This window comes from Myotis lucifugus, unplaced genomic scaffold (assembly GCF_000147115.1).
Source record: "Myotis lucifugus unplaced genomic scaffold, Myoluc2.0 scaffold_40, whole genome shotgun sequence".
NCBI lineage: Eukaryota > Metazoa > Chordata > Mammalia > Chiroptera > Vespertilionidae > Myotis > Myotis lucifugus.
This window is the reverse complement of record NW_005871088.1, coordinates 480,494-496,163: the sequence shown is the minus strand read 5'-3', so window position 1 is coordinate 496,163 and position 15,670 is coordinate 480,494. Positions and strand designations below refer to the sequence as shown.

At 51.2% G+C, this 15,670-nt stretch overlaps 1 protein-coding gene across 3 annotated transcripts in view; it reads right to left on the bottom strand.

The window, feature by feature from the left end:
* Positions 1 to 3,567: 3,567 nt before the first annotated feature.
* Positions 3,568 to 15,670, bottom strand: part of MECP2 (methyl-CpG binding protein 2) — a 65,724-nt gene continuing 53,621 nt past the window's right edge. For 2 of the 3 annotated variants that reach the window (XM_006087668.3, XM_023753009.1), the window contains 2 exons: positions 14,875 to 15,219; positions 3,576 to 13,269 (listed from right to left, as the gene is read on the bottom strand). In XM_006087668.3, the coding sequence (XP_006087730.1) occupies positions 12,183 to 13,269; positions 14,875 to 15,219 (1,432 nt within the window). In that variant the 3' untranslated portion in view covers positions 3,576 to 12,182. Of the gene's footprint in view, positions 13,270 to 14,874; positions 15,220 to 15,670 lie in introns of all 3 variants that reach the window. The other variant, XM_006087669.3, reaches the window with a different exon arrangement.

Genomic DNA, 15,670 nt, shown 5'->3' with positions numbered 1-15,670 from the left:
TTACCTCTTAGCAATATCTTCCACTTTTCCTTCCTTGCTGGCTCCTTCCTACCACCACATGAACTGTGTTTCTCTCTTTAAAAAAAAAAAGGATTTTAGTTCCTGCTGTCCCTTTGCCCTCTTGTCACGTTTTTGGCTCGGTTTGCACTCACTCCTGTGAGGATGGCTTCTCCCACCCTCTTTTCTGAAGCAGTGGATAGGCACCAAGCTCAGTCCCCAGCCTGTTTGACGTCTTGGCACATTGGTCTCTCTTGCCCGTTGCCACAATGCTCTGCAGCCTCCAACCCTCCACCCTGCACCATCAGCCACTGTTTTCCTGCTGTCTCCCTGAGCATCTCTGGAGTCCATCTCCTCCCCACCTGCCCACTGCCCTCACTACTACCTGGACAAACATGCTGGCTTCCTGGCTTCCCTGCCTGTCTCTCTACCCTGGTGTTCTTCCTCAGGCACAAATCAAGCCACAGAGCTTTCCTGCTTAAGACCTTTCTGTGCTTTCCGGAGCGCTTTGATGGGTCCCAGCTCTTCAGTGCAGCCTCCACCATTGTCACGATGTGGCCCCTACCCTCCCACCTCATGTCTAGCTCTCTGCACGTCAGCAGCCTTAAGCCATCCAGAACTCCTTAGGGTTCGGAGCATGTGCCAGGGATCCTGCAGAATTTGCACTTGCAGTTTCCTGGCCCTCATGTGCCAAGGTTGAGCTCAAACAGCTCCCAGGGTGGAAGTTAAGGTGAAAGCTCCCTAGGCCCGACAGAGCTGCCTGCAGCCTCTGCTGTGCCTGGCATCTAGGATGCATCTTTCTTGGGCCTCCCCCACCCCACTAGAGGGGGGGGAAACCCCCACAAGCAGCACCAGGTGTCTAAGTCTTCTTTTGCTTCTCCAGATAGATGAACGCTTACAAGGCAACAGGTCTCCTTCACTCACTATCCCCCTTGTCCTCTCGGTCCTGACCCCAGAGGGCTTTTCGCCTTCCCAGAGCCTTAGGGCTGTTTCCAGAAACTAGGTCCAGTGTGCAGCTCAGCGGTTGAGTGTTGAGCCAGGAACCCAGAGGTCACTGATTTGATTCCCAGTCAGGGCACATGCCTCGGTTGTGGGCTTGATCCCGTGTGGGGAGCGTGCAGGAGGCAGCCGATTAATGATGTTTCTCTCTCATGGATGTTTCTATCCCTCTCCTTTCCTCTCTCTCTAAAAAATCAATAAAAAATACATTAAAAAAACAAAACAGAAACCAGGTCCACCCAAATATGGGCCTCCATTGGAACCCCTTCCCAGAAGCCACAGCCACTCCCCAAAAGGCAGCCAGCCACACCCTGAGTATGGGAAATTATCATGCACACACACACCGAGCTCTAAGGGAACAGGCACTTGGTCCTACTTGCTCACTGCTGGACTGCAGCACCCGACAGGCCTGGCACACAAGAAACACTCAATACACACATGCTGAATTTCAACCCTTTGTTTTAACATTCAAGTCCAGGACTTTCCAATGCACCTTCTAATGGATATGTCCACATTTGCATGTGAAGCTGGACACTGAGCAGTTGTCCCCTCCAGCCCTGTACTTCCTGGTGAGGATGACTGTGGTGGGGCAGGTAGCTCCTGAGAGCCCACAGCCTTATGCGAAAGCCAACAAGCACAGGCAGGGTGTGATACCTGCCAACGCAATGACAGCGCCCCCTTTGGGCAGGGAGGCAGTTCAGCAGAGGCCGTGGGAAGGTCTCAGGTGATAGTGTTATACTGTATAGAATAGTAAGAAGCTGGGAAAATTCCAGAACAAGTGGAAGAGAGAAATTAAGACAGATAGTTAATCAACAGTTTGCAGCCACCTAGTAAATCCTATCTTCTCTAAACCAAAGATACGTAAGAGTAAATGGTTTGGCCTGGCTGGTGTGGCTCAGCGGTTGAGCATCAACCTATAAACCAGGAGGTAATGGTTCGATTTCAGTCAGGCCATGTGCCTTGGTTGTTGTCTTGATCCCCAGTGGGGTACGTGTGGGAGGCAGACGATCGATGATTCTCTCTCATCATTGGTGTTTCTCTCTTCCTCGTGTTAAAATCAATTTTAAAAAATGTTTTAAAAAAGAGTAAATGGCCCTAGCCAGTTTGGCTCAGTGGATAGAGCGTCAACCTGCAGACTGAAGGGTCCCGGGTTCGATTCCAGTCAAGGGCATGTACCTTGGTTGCAGACCCCCTGGTCGGGTATGTGCAGAAGGCAACCAATGGATGTGTCTCTCTCACATTGATGTTTCTCTCTCTCTCTGTCTCTCCTCCTCCCTTTCACTTTCTCTAAAAATCAATGGCAACATATCCTCAGGTAAGGATTAACAACAACAAAAAAAGAATAAATAGTTTGTACTTCTCCTCCCCAACCAGAGGGTATATAGCTTAAATCACCCTACTCAGGGAGAAGATAGAAATCCAATTAGTGCCATTTGCCAACCACACCCAAGGACAGACAAGAGAATAAATCTGTTTGGTACATCAGCATTAAGCTGATGAATAGTCTATTGATCTGCCCTTAAGACCTCCCCTAAACACCCAACCTTTAAAACCCCTGAAAATTAAGGTCCCAAAGCTCTCCCCCCAGGAAGCAAGCCCATGCTATTCTCTCCCCCCTCAGGCATGTATCCACTAAAGTCTAAGGGACCCCAGGATATTTTTGCTATGGAGAATACATTCTTGCTTGCTTTTCTACACGTAGTCTCTTGATTGAAATCTTTCCCTCAAGAAGACAAGAACAGCCCAGATGGTGTGGCTCAGTGGTTGAGCGTCAACCTATGAACCAGGAAGTCACAGTTCGATTCCTGGTCAGGGCACATGCCTGGTTGTGGGCTTGATCCCCAGTAGGGGTGTGCAGGAGGCAGCCAATCAATGATTCTCTCTCATCATTACTGTTTTGATCTCTCTCTCTCCCTCCCCTTTCCTCTCTGAAATCAATACAAATATATATAGAAAAAAAAGGAGACAAGAACCGAGGTCTTGTCTTCCTGATAACAGTAAGCACAGAAGGAGCCTGAGCTGGGGGGAGGGGGGAAGGGAGGTTGTATCTGCAGAAGCACCTCGGCACATGTAGACCTAAGAGGTGCCCCTACCGTGTGCTACTGTGCAGAAGGCCTGCAGCCCACCTGCCTCTGGGCCTAGGGCACAGTGGGCAGATTTGCACGCAGGAGCAGTGTGCCTGGAAAGTGTGGCCTCGGGGCACCCAAGGGGCGGCAGTGTATGGAACTGCAGTCCTGAAAGCGGTGGCTCTCCTCTGTGTTCAGGGACAACCAGACCGAATCAGGAGACACACCACCATGCTGTCCTGTGAGCTGTCAGATAATGAAAGCCCAGACCTTGAGTCACTTTCACAGAGAGATTTATCGAGAATGCTAACAGCAAAGGATACAGTACTTCCCAACAAAAGGTGCAAACGCGTCACTTAGAAAGGCATGCTGAGTAGTCTTTGCTTTCACACGTATTAAAAAACTTACAAAAATAAAATAAAACTGCGTGCTGCCCATCTTTTCAAATAGTAAAAGAACCTTATGAAAAAAATCACTTGATTTTACAACAAAAGACACAAACGGACATTTTTATGTAAATTTATAAGGCAAACTCTTTATATAATAAATAGGTTACAGGGATTCAGTGGGGGGGGGGGTGTTTTGAAACGTATACAGGTACATTCAGACAGGTTTACTGAAATGGTACAAATTTCCTTAATAAATTGCCTTTTGTTTTTAAATATATCAGTGCTTTCAGTCATTTGGCTATACACAAAGAACCTTTTTTTGAACACTACAAAAAAGCAATCAATATTTTTTTTGTTTTAAAACGACCTACTTATTTCCTAAAGTAATTGTCCCAAAACACAAAAACTGAAGGTGAATGCAATAGAGGGCTTTTAGAGACATCTCCAGCCAAGTCTGTCCTGGGCAGCTCCCCGCGCCCCTTGCCTACCTCTCCTGCCCTCAGCAGGGCTTCCCTCTGCACAGGGTGGCTGGCTTGTGTCACTGCAACTCGGGAGGGGGCAGCCACCCTGCCTGGTTCTTCCTGCTACTAAACCCCGTGTGTAGTGGTCACTACAATCGGCACTGTCATTGCCTTGCAGATGAAGGGCTGCCAGGCACTAAAGGAGCACACATCTGTCCCTGTTCTGTGAACCCAAAACAATGTCTGGTGGGAGTAACGGCTTCTCTGAGGAGGATCTGGTTTTGCCATGGAAAGGGAAGGGGGTTTCTCACATCCAAATTTTTTTTCTGGGAATCTGATGACAGCAAAGAGAGTGCACCCTCCCATCCCACCATCGTATCGCCCGGGGTGGTTGGGGATTGAGAGGTCACATTAGTGTGGTGCACTCCAGGTAAGGGGTGGGATGTGATGGAGGTGTCCTAAACGATAATGCCCTCTGCCTGGCCTGTCTAGAAAGAGCTGCGTCAGGTGAAGAGTGGCCAGTCCGCCCTGTCAACATATACCTGACCTGTGGTTACAGTGGAGATCTCCAGGGAGATGCCCACCTTTTGTCTGAGCCACTTGGTTCAGGCCCGCTTCAGGTTGGCCCTGCTCACACCCCACCTGGCTCCCCTCACAGGAACATAAACCTTGACTGTCCTTAAAAATATCAATGATGCTAATAATCTCGGGGAGGGGAGGGGAAGGCAAAAATGTCCACTGGGTGGAACAAGATCTGGTTTTGCTCGGAATTGGAAAATGGCAACAAATCAGCTATTCGGTCTGTTGGCTTAGGCTGAATTTCTTGGGTGGCTTCTGGCTGATCTGAGCAGGGGTCATCTCTTTGGGTCTCCCCTCCTGGGGAAATAGGACAGCCCCTCTCATCTCAGTCACCATCCCCTCCCTCTGAATTCTTTTGTTTGTAAAGAAAAGGTGTCTAGAAGCATTTGTCTCTGGAACAATTACTTTAAACATGGTTACAATACAAACTTCAGTTCAAACACAGAAGAGATTTACTTAGCAAAGTTCCTTTCACCCACCAATTACACAAATATAAGCCTCAACACCACAGTTAAGAGGACCAGTAGAGAGAACCTCATGTTTGGAACACAAAAGGGGAAATAAAAACCAAACCAAACCCAAACAGAAAACCCCCAGAAAAACGAGGGGAGGGTGAGGAGAGCTAACACAGCACACATTACAGTGTCCGGGTACACAGGAGCCCAGCGCGATAAAAGGGCTCGGCACACATTGAGTAACAGTCCTGGTGATATTTGGTCATATATTCATCAACTACTGACTCTGGAGCGGCTGTTATTGATTGAAGCAGTGACAAATCAAACGGAAAAGGAGGCCTTGGTAGCAAAGGAAGGAGCAGGCTTCAAGTTCTGCAAGCCTTGTGCACTCCACTGTCCAGCTCCCCAGAAACACTGAACTGGGCGGGCCCCGCTCCAGCCCGGCGGGGCGAGGTCACTGGGTGAGGCTAACTCGGGTGCTGATTTCACATTTCAGTCAGAAAGCATGCACGTGGACACATGCGGACACCCACCTGTTAGTGGCCAAGCATCGGTGGCAACGGCCTCCTCACCTCCTCGGCCCCATTCCAGGCTGCGTGGGCAAGGACGTCATGACCCACCGCTAATACTGAATGTGGGCTGGAGTGGGCCCAAGGCCAGGTCCTCCGAGGGGCCCGAGGGTAGCCCAGCCACACAAAGAGCCTATGAGTGTTTCTCTCTTGGATTCAGGCCTCAGAAGAAGTATTGACGCAGGAAGGGAAGCTTTTGGCCCTGGTGATTATAATGCTCTCTGCTTTGGAAGAACAAGTTTCTGGATTTTTTTGGTGTTTTTAATTACGTAAAAAAAAACCGATCAAAAAGAATTGTTACAGCTAAACTCTAGCAGATATTGCTCATTAAGAATTACAAAAGCAAATGCAATTACTCGCAGGATGTGGGAGAAGAGAAAGGGACATTTCTGGAGTCTTCGCTACCTCCTAGAGGGAGACTGGACTCTCTATGTGGTTCTGGGTCCCTGGCATTCTACCTGGTGCAGCTCACACGTTCAAGGACACGACAGGCCTTCTGTCTTCCCTCCAGACCCTGGACTCGGCAAAGTGGGAGCCCTACTGGTGGGGAGGCCTGCTGAGCTGACTCTCCACACATGATCACTCTGACCGGTCACTGGAAGGGGTAGGGGGATCAGGCCACCCCCATGGACTCCAGCTGCCCTACCCAGAGGTGGAAGAGGACCAGGCGGTGCCAACTACATTCTGGACTTCGCCAGGGCAAGGGAGCACTCTCGCACCCACACACTGAGGTGAACTGTCCTGCACCAGTATCCCCGGACCTCTCTCACAAGCACTGGAGAAACAGTGCAAAACCTGGGCGCTGCGTGGAGCCTCCTTAGCTTGGCACAGGGAAGCCCTTGAAAGAAGCGAGGAAAGACCATGGATCTGCTTGGACAGAAGAAGTGACCAGCAGACGGATTTGTCAGGTTTTTTTTTTGTTTGTTTTTGTTTTTATTTTCCCTTGTCCTATGCTACGGTTATCAGAAATATTGTAATTAAGCAACAGGTATTATTTTAACAGTGTGTGTGTGTGTGTGTGTGTGTGTGTAGCCACAAGCAAAATGAGTTTATAATTGTGCAATATACAGATATATATATAAAAATTCAACTGCTTTGTGTGTCTAATCGGTGCATTAAATAAAAGGGACAGAAAAACTAAAAGCAAAACTAAAAAGCAAAACAAAAGCCCAGAACAGAGAGGACCAAGCAGGCCTATGCTTATAGTCTATAAGATACTGGATATAATCAGGGTCACCAGGAAAAACAGCTTTGTCACTTGACACACAAACACTGCAGGGAGGGACTACCAGTGATAGGAGCCAAACCTCTTGGCCTTTTCATCTTATTTTCTCTCACTGCTGAGCAGGACCTGAGAAAAGGTAAGATAGAAGGGGGAGCTAGAGGAGCAAAGACAATTTGCAAGTTTCTAAAATGCTCTGAAACTCAAAGGCCTGATTTCCCCTGTGAGGGTCTCAGCTCTGCCAGGGGTGCGGACACCCATCCTCACACACAGCCTCCCCTTCTACCCCAGGGGCTCTCAAGGGTGAGGGGCGAGTGGGGCACACACCACAGTGAGTGCTCAGGCCTCTGTCCTCACCTCCGAGTTCAGAAGGGATGCCACTTCATCAGGCCCTAGACCCCAAGGAGAGCAGAGCAGGGAATGTCCTCAGGGGACAGGCTGTGCCACAGGCAGAGGCCAAGGGGGAGACATCACCCTTTCCTTTCTAGTTACCTGGGCCCTAGTTAGAACTCATTTTTTTTTCTTGACAAATCAGAGCTTTGGGTAGGCTCTATGGAGATGAGAACGAAGCAAGAAACAGGTGGTGCTGGGAATGAGACTGGTGTAGGCCTTCACGAGTCCCTGTGACCACTCCGCTTCCCACACCAAGAGCTGGGCTCCTGCAGCTTTGGGCCCAGGTGGGCCACTAACCTCCAGGCCACCCCAGAGGACAGAGCTGAAGCCAAGTCCTCAGGGATGCTACCCAAGGAGATATGGGTTCTCCAATGACAGAATGGCCCTGAGTCTCAGATCCAGTGGCTTGGGGCTGGAATCCCCTTTGCCTGCAGCGCTCACCACATATCAGGCCAAGCTCCAAGTATTTTTAGATCAGAATTTTCACAAAAGCTTGCTCTTATTTGTTCAGAAACATTAAAATGTATTCTTTTTGCCAAATATTTTCTAGGTTTTCCTTCTGAATTGTTGAGAGTGGGTTTCAGTGTTCACTTTTCCCCCCTAAAATATGTAACTTCAGACCCTGGGAGAGGCAGTATCCTAGCTATTTATAACAATTAGGCCTTTTCTAAAGATTGATCTAAAAGAGAAAGACACAAAAATGGAGACTCAACAAAGCCCTCCAGAGTGGACGGGCTCACTGACCAAGAGCAAAGATGGACCCTTGCAGAAAGCAGAGCAAGAGCAGGAATCCAACACAGCAGGGGCATGGCCACAGGCCTGGTAATGCTGTGCTTGTCCACACACCAGCAGCTGGCACTTGGGGGACTGGCTAGGCAAACACCCATTAGGCTTTCCACACAGCTTGCTTCCTGAGGTCTGGGCCACTGGTCCTAGACTTTGTGCGTGAAACTCGCATCAGGAAGCAATTCGGGGCAATGACACCAGCTAGGAATGGATGTACAAAGGTCTCCAAGAACCAGTACCTGTGACCTCCCCTGATCACGTCAGTCCAGAGGGCCGGTGGGAATGCTCCCCAAGATCCAGGCAGCCCCCTGGTGGGTTTAGTTCATAACCTTTGCTCCCTCCTGGGTTCAATCTGCTTATTAAGAGTTACTTAAAATCCAGAGGGCCTGTCAGCTAAGAAACTCCTTTCCCACCAAACATGGAAGCTTGTTTCTGGCTAGTACCCTTTCATGATGGCTGTCACGACAATGACAAGCTGGGCAGAGGAGCAGGCAACAACTTGGGGCTGTTGCAGGTCTCGCTGCCACTATTTTTGGCTCTAGCCTGAAATGATGCCACTGAAGACTGTTGCCCACACTTGCATGGGGTCTCAGTAGAAGCCAGGTGCTGGCTGTGGCCAGTGTCCCCAGGCCACCACCATGACTTTCACCTTCCAGGGAGCTGAGGGGCTGGCGTCCTTGGCTACTTTGGCACTGATGGACTGGGGACATGACATTCTTAGGTGTCTTCTATGCCAACAGAAGGACACTGCACTAGAGCCTGGTTGTGGCCCAGTTCCCCAGTTCACTTAAGTGTCAAAGCCAGCAATTCCACTGGTAAGGACAAGCTCACCAATGGGCAGACAAGTAGGGCAGGGCTGGGCCGGGCATTGTGGGAGGAGCTCAAGGACACACAGAATTCTGTCAAGAAAGGAGGTAGTAACTAACAACTAGAATGACGGTTGGGGAGACGGAACATGATTCTCTGTGACCTAGACCCATGGGGATCTGAAAGTTGTCGGTCAATTCCTGTATTCTTCACAGTCCCTAAAAGATGCACCCCCCCCCCCAACCTTCGTGGTGTTCAAGTACACACAAAATCAAGGTCACACCCCGAACTGGGCTGGACACAGCTGGTGAGAATTCCAGGGCTTAGGTTTTCCCTCCAAACTTCCATCCACCTGACTCTAGGAACAGGGGCGGCACGGCACGGGCCTCTGCCTGTCAGGGTGGCAAACCACCAAGGTGGCCTGTTTAAAGGTCACTCACTCATGATGCCCTTATTTGGGGAAGAAGAGGGAATATGGAAGGGGGAGAGAAAACCATAAGGAGCCTCAGGCACTGCCTGAAGCTCTGGAACTCTAGGGGAAGGAGCTGGGGAGTGAGGGGGCTGCAGGTCCGGCCGGACAGAAAGAAAACGACCCTTGAAATGCTGTGTTCTTGACCATCAATGCCCAGTCAGCCCCTGAATAACTGTCATGGGTGAAAGGGGGGCCTGGTGAGCCCCACACTCCTCTTCCCAGGACCAGATAAATGAGCTGATGGGGAGGCCAGCCAGCTCCTGACATTGGTCCCAGGAGCCACATTTCACTGGACTAGGTATATAACACATAAAAACCCGACCGACCAGAATGGACAGCGTCTCCATGACAAACTGGCTGAATGCCGCGCTCGCACGGATAGGTGTCTTTTGGGGATGCCAGGAGTGCAAGGCCACTGTGGGGTCAGGAGCCTTTTGTCCTTGGAGGAAGAGGGGTCCCGAAGGACTCACTCCCTCCTCCGACCCCTCTTCCCTCCTGGGGAGGAGTCAGAAGTGAAGCCCGGGTAATCGACAGCAGAGTGGGGTTGCTTGTGGGACTTGCTTTTGCAGCATAAGGAAATGGATACAAAAATGCTAGAAAGGCCAACTATGACTCTACGAACAGAATGGGCAAACTCCCTTGCTTCTAACCATTCCGGAAGAGACAGACATGGTTTTTTCTTAAGCTACTGATCGGAACTGTCAACTATGGTTCCTGATCACTAAGGACTGGCAAGGAAGTGCTAGACAGTTTCTAGGATGTTTCACTCCTTCATGGTTACACCAAAGTAAGGAAGCCAGGGGACAATAACTGAAATACACGAGACAACACGCACTTGACAGTTCATGGCAGCAGCTCACATGGGACGTGCTTGTGGGTATTTCTGGAAGCATAAGACTGCTGTCTCATTTGCTACTTTGATAAGGTACTTCTCAGTTGGACAGATTTAGATATAAGAGACATCTCTGTAAACACAGAAAAGGATATACCAATATGATGAAGATATGCAGCTAGATAAGGACTTCCTGAACAGAGAGGTTGAAAGGATGGGATCCCACAGCAAACCCAAGCCTCTAAGCCCCTACACCAGAACCCTGGCGTAGACGTGAAAATGTGTGCTACACTGGCCCCACCCAGTCACGAGTAAGCGAAAGCCAAATGTTTTCCATTTGAAAAGAACTTGTGGTTAACAGAGGAGCCTGGGTGGGCAGGGAGGGGGCGCCCTAGGCACTGGTCCCAGCTCAGGTCTGGGGGCATCTGCATTTGTTCTGGCTGCTGCCCTGCCACATTGCACTGCGCTAGCCAGGCCTGGCAGAGGCCAAGGTCATGGCTGGGCCGCGTGATGACTGTGGCAGACCACGGGGGCCCTCTGTTCTGCCCTCAGCTCCCAAATTCAAATCTGGTCTGATTCCTCCCACCCACTTCTCTCAAGTGGAAGGTTGAGGAGGCTCAGTGTCTTGATTCTGACTTAGGAGAGCAAGACCTTGCTGTTCTCTTGCCCTTCAGAGAGACTGAGGTGCTAGGGTCAGGTAGGCTCAGCAGAGCCCGGGGCTTCCTCAGGGCTCAGGATGGAGTGAGGCTGGGCTGGGGTTGGTGGCGGGAAGGCCAAGGGTGGGGTGAGTTCTGGGGGCATGAACTAAGCAGAATCAATTTGGGGTACAGCTGGGCACTGGAGCTGCTTGGAACAGAAGGGATGAATGAGGAGGAAGGAGGGGAAGAAATGAAAGGATGAAATGACAGAAGGCAGAAATGGGAGAGAAGAGAAAGCAGTCAGGAAGTCCTTATAAAATTGCAGCAAACACTTAGAGTTTCGGAGCTTCGTGGGAACCCTATGTGCTGAGCCCACTTTAAAACAAGCGCAGGTATCTACAGATCCAGGCAGTTCTAAACACCATCGCGTCTGGTGACTTGAGGGACAAAGTGCCACCAATTCAAGCCAGTTTGCTCTCAGAGCGTGTTTGTTTTGAAGTGGGAACATGAAGACTCAATAGTGCAAATAGTTCTAAGCTGTCCCTAAGGAGTAGAATTGGAAAGTTTTGGAAGAACATTCTCCCCTCCTTCCCCTTGGCCCCCACCCCACTGAGCCTCTAACTGCCAGTCACAGATTGCTCTGAGCAACTAAGGAGTCCCTCCTGCCCCGCTGTGCTCTGCTGGCCCGGAGCTGGGCCAACCTGCCTACACCTTGTCCTGCTGCCTCCATGGCCTCTCTCTAGTGCCATCCACTGGAGGCCGGCCCTGGGCCAGCCTCTCCTCTGGCTCAGGCAAGTCTACACCTAGCAGCTCGAAGGATGACTCCCCCTGAGCCATGCCAGACTGGAGTGAACAGGTGCTACTTTCCTGTCCTGTGAAATGTCCTTGTCAGTTTTGGATTGGGGCTGGAGTGGGGCCAGATTTGTGCCACCACGAGTGGGATCACACGGGCTGTAGCCACTGGCCATCTCCAACTTCTTCTCTAAAGAATACAACTGTCTCTCCTGCCTCACACCTCCTTGGCCCAACTTGGGTGAGAGTGGGGGAGGTGGGGAAGCTGGGGCAGGGTGGGGGGAGAGGAGAGCTGAGACTGGGGCACCAATGGCACCGAAAATGGAGTGTCCTCTTAAGTGCTCTCTGTCCTTAGCGACCACACGAGGGGAGGTCTGGGTGGGAGGGGAGGTGCAGGCATACCCTAAGAAGCCTGGTCAACAGCTTGTCTGGTCAGTAGTATCTGCAGCAAGCCTTGTTGAAGGAGCCTAGATTAGAAAAGTGCAAAGCTACTTCTGGCCCTGGTTAGGTCTTCAACCTGACTGTGCTTGTCGGTAAGAAAAACATCCCCAATGCTCCAACTACTCCCACCCTGAAGCCACGAAACTCTAAGTTTACTGAAAGAAAAAAAAATATTTTTTATTTCAGTTAATCGGGAAGCTTTGTCAGAGCCCTACCCATAAGGAGAAGAGACAACAGCTGCCTTTATTCTTGTTGGTTTGCTTTGCAATCCACTCTGTGTAAAGTCAGCTAACTCTCTCGGTCACGGGCGTCCGGCTGTCCACAGGCTCCTCTCTGTTTGGCCTTGGCATGGAGGATGAAACAATGTCTTTGCGCTCTCCCTCCCCTCGGTGTTTGTACTTTTCTGCGGCCGTGGTGGTGGTGGTTGCGACCGTGGGCTGAGTCTTAGCTGGCTCCTTGGGGCAGCCGTCGCTCTCCAGCGAGCCTCCTCTCGGCATCTTCTCCTCTTTGCAGACGCTGCTGCTCAAGTCCTGGGGCTCAGGGGGGCTGGCGGGGTCCTCGGAGCTCTGGGGCTCGGGCGGGGGCGGGGGCGGGGGCGGGAGCAGCGGTGTGGGTGCCTTCTGGGGCTCTGAGTGGTGGTGGTGGTGGTGGTGCTCCTTCTTGGGGGGTGAGGAGGCACTGCTGCTGCGCCCTTTAGGGCTGCTCTCCTTGCTTTTCCGCCCCGGGCTCTTGCAGGTCTTCAGTCCCTTCCCACTCTTCTCACCGAGGGTGGACACCAGCAGGGGCTTCACCACCTCCTTCACCTCAATGCTGACTGTCTCTCGGGTCTTACGCTTCTTGATGGGGAGCACGGTCTCTTGCACAGACCGGATGGATGACTCCTTCACGGCTTTCTTCTTGGCCTCAGCGGCAGCAGCTGCCACCACACTGCCTGGCTTTCGGCCCCGTTTCTTGGGAATGGCCTGGGGGTCAGCTTCGGCTTTTCGCTTCCTGCCAGGGCGTTTGATCACCATGACCTGGGCTGATGTGGTAGCCCCAGCCCCTTCGGCCTTGCTTCCTGGCGAAGTTTGAAAAGGCATCTTGACGAGCAGCTTCCCGGGACTTTTCTCCAGGACCCTTTTCACCTGCACGCCCTCTGATGCTGTTGCCTTGGGTCTCGCGGTGCCACTCCCTTTGGGGCGTCCCCGACCTCTGCCAGTTCCTGGAGCTTTGGGAGATTTGGGCTTCTTAGGTGGTTTCTGCTCTCGCCGGGAGGGGCTCCCTCTCCCAGTTACCGTGAAGTCAAAATCATTAGGGTCCAGGGAGGTGTCGCCTACCTTTTCGAAGTACGCAATCAACTCCACTTTAGATCGAAAGGCTTTTCCCTGGGGACTGTGGGAACAAGTGGAGAGACACAAAAAGTGATTAGAAGCTTCCACAGCAATGCTGGAGATAGGGCAGAGCAGAAGGTAGTGACGAACTTTAACAGAAGAGGTTCTGCAGCTGATGTACCTGATGATACTACTGAGCCAGAGTCACATTTAAGAAAACCCAAGATGAGCTAAAACTTGAGGGGCACGGCCGTGGTTATACATGAAGCAATCAGGTCGCCGGGCAGTGGTGGGCATCTATACGGCCTGCTCCTATACCAGAATAGCTTGGTGCTAGCTGCTCCACAGCTGCCACCAGCATGTCACTGAGGCCCCTTCTGAACCCCGAAGTGGTCTGACCTGGGGACCCTGCCTAGCCATTAGGCCAGGGCCCATTCTTGCTGGCTGGTGCCCGGGCATGACCTGCCAGTACAGCACCCTGTCTGAATCTGGGCATGCTGTTTAGCACTTCTGGGAATTGGTTTCCTCATATGTCAATAGGATAATGCTTTGCTCAGTCTTCTCAGACTTGCTGGGGCCAAACAAGGTTGCAAATGTCCGTAAATGTCCTTTGAAAACTAACCATTTTGGGATTGTCTAAGGGGCTGAGCTGAAATGTACTTATTCACTCCTCTTGAAGCTCAGGCTTGGAAGTTACTGTTTTAATAGAAAACACCCAGAAAGGACCTGGCCAGTGTGGCTCAGTTGGCTGGAGCATCATCCTATACATTGAAAGGTAGTGGGTTTGATTCCTGGACAGAGCACATTCCCAGGTTGCGGGTTTGATCCTATGGTCAGGACGTGTGTGGGAAGCAACTGATCAATGTTCCTCTCTCATATCAGTGTCTTTCTCTCTTTTCCCCCATCTCTTGCCTCCCTCCCTTCCCCTCTCTAAGATCAAAACAAACAAACAAAAACATCCGGTGACCCTCCCCCAAGGCTGGACAAATGCAAAAGGGACAGTTGAAAAGGCACATGGGGCCTATCTGTGTCTTTCCTCAGAGGCCCTGTCCGAGAGCCCACCTTTCCCAGCACAATTCACAGAGTGTACTGAGCTCTACGACTCCTCTATTTTATTTTTTCTGGTTCATGAAGCAATGTTACAGAACAACTCTCCCAGAAAGAAGATGAGGGTAACAGGTTCTGAGAAGAGCCTCTCAGCTGGATGCTCTCCAGCTGAGAAATGGCAGGAACCCCAGGGAACTCTGCTTGCCTCCTGAGCCCAGGCTACTACATATGGCAGATCCTGTGGCCTCAGCACTTCCCAGGTGACGTCTCCTGGCATTCTCATCCTGACCCCGGGTAGGTCCTCCTGCTATTCCATCTTCAAACAAGGCCTCGAGGGCTGGCAGGGTAAATCACACTCTGTTAGCCTGTGCATGTTTCACTCAGGGCAGTGACTTCCATACAGTCATTCCAAGCATACCTTGTCGTGCCTGCAAGCAGTGCTCATTACTGAAGCCACCTTACTTAACCCAGATGGGGTTATGCACACACATTTTCTTGGTCAACTAGCAGCAACTAGCTCCTACTTTAAGGGACCCCCATTAGTTTTCAGCACCTGTCCCCAACTTCCCACCTACCCAGGGCTCCCAGCTCTGTAGAGGCAGGAGTTGCCCTTACTTACTTGATCAAATACACATCATACTTCCCAGCGGAGCGGCCAGATTTCCTTTGCTTAAGCTTCCGGGTCCAACCTTCAGGCAGAGTGGGGTCATCATACATGGGTCCCCGGTCGCGAATGATAGAGCGCCGCTGTTTGGGGGAGGCAGAAGCTTCCGGGACGGCTGGGGCTGAGCCTGACCCTTCCGAGGTCTCCGCTTTGCCTGCCTCTGCTGGTTCAGCAGAGTGGTGGGCTGGCGGCTGCAGGGGCTCATGCTTGCTTTCTTCTTTCTTATCCTTCTTCACCTTTTTAAACTTCAGGGGTTTGTCCTTGAGGCCCTGGAGGTCCTGGTCTTCTGACTTTTCTTCCCTGAAGTGTTAAACAAGTATGTAAGTATCACAGAGGACACACCAGTTTGCAGAAAAAGTGAGCATCGGAAGGCTCAAGCCGGGGCTGCCCTGCTGGTGGCTCACTCAGGTCTTGATATTCTTCCCTTCACAGATTTCTTTAGGGGCTTTGGGCTGCTAGTGGTGGTGGCCAACTGCACTCTACCTGCACTGTGGCCACCCTGAGTCCCATTCCTGGTGTGCAGGAAAGTGGCCTGCACAGGTGGCATTTTTCTGAGAGAAACACTATGTGGCTTCTCTGCATGCTGCCTTGGCAGAGGCCACTTTATGAGCTGCACCTGAGGGCTGACTTGACCACTGGGATAGGGAGCTGTCAGCCCAAAAGGGGGTGGAGCTCCTTTTCACAAAGGCCGGGCTTGGGTGCTACTATAGCTTCTGTATTTTGGGTTTTCTCAAATGTGTACTCAACAAAG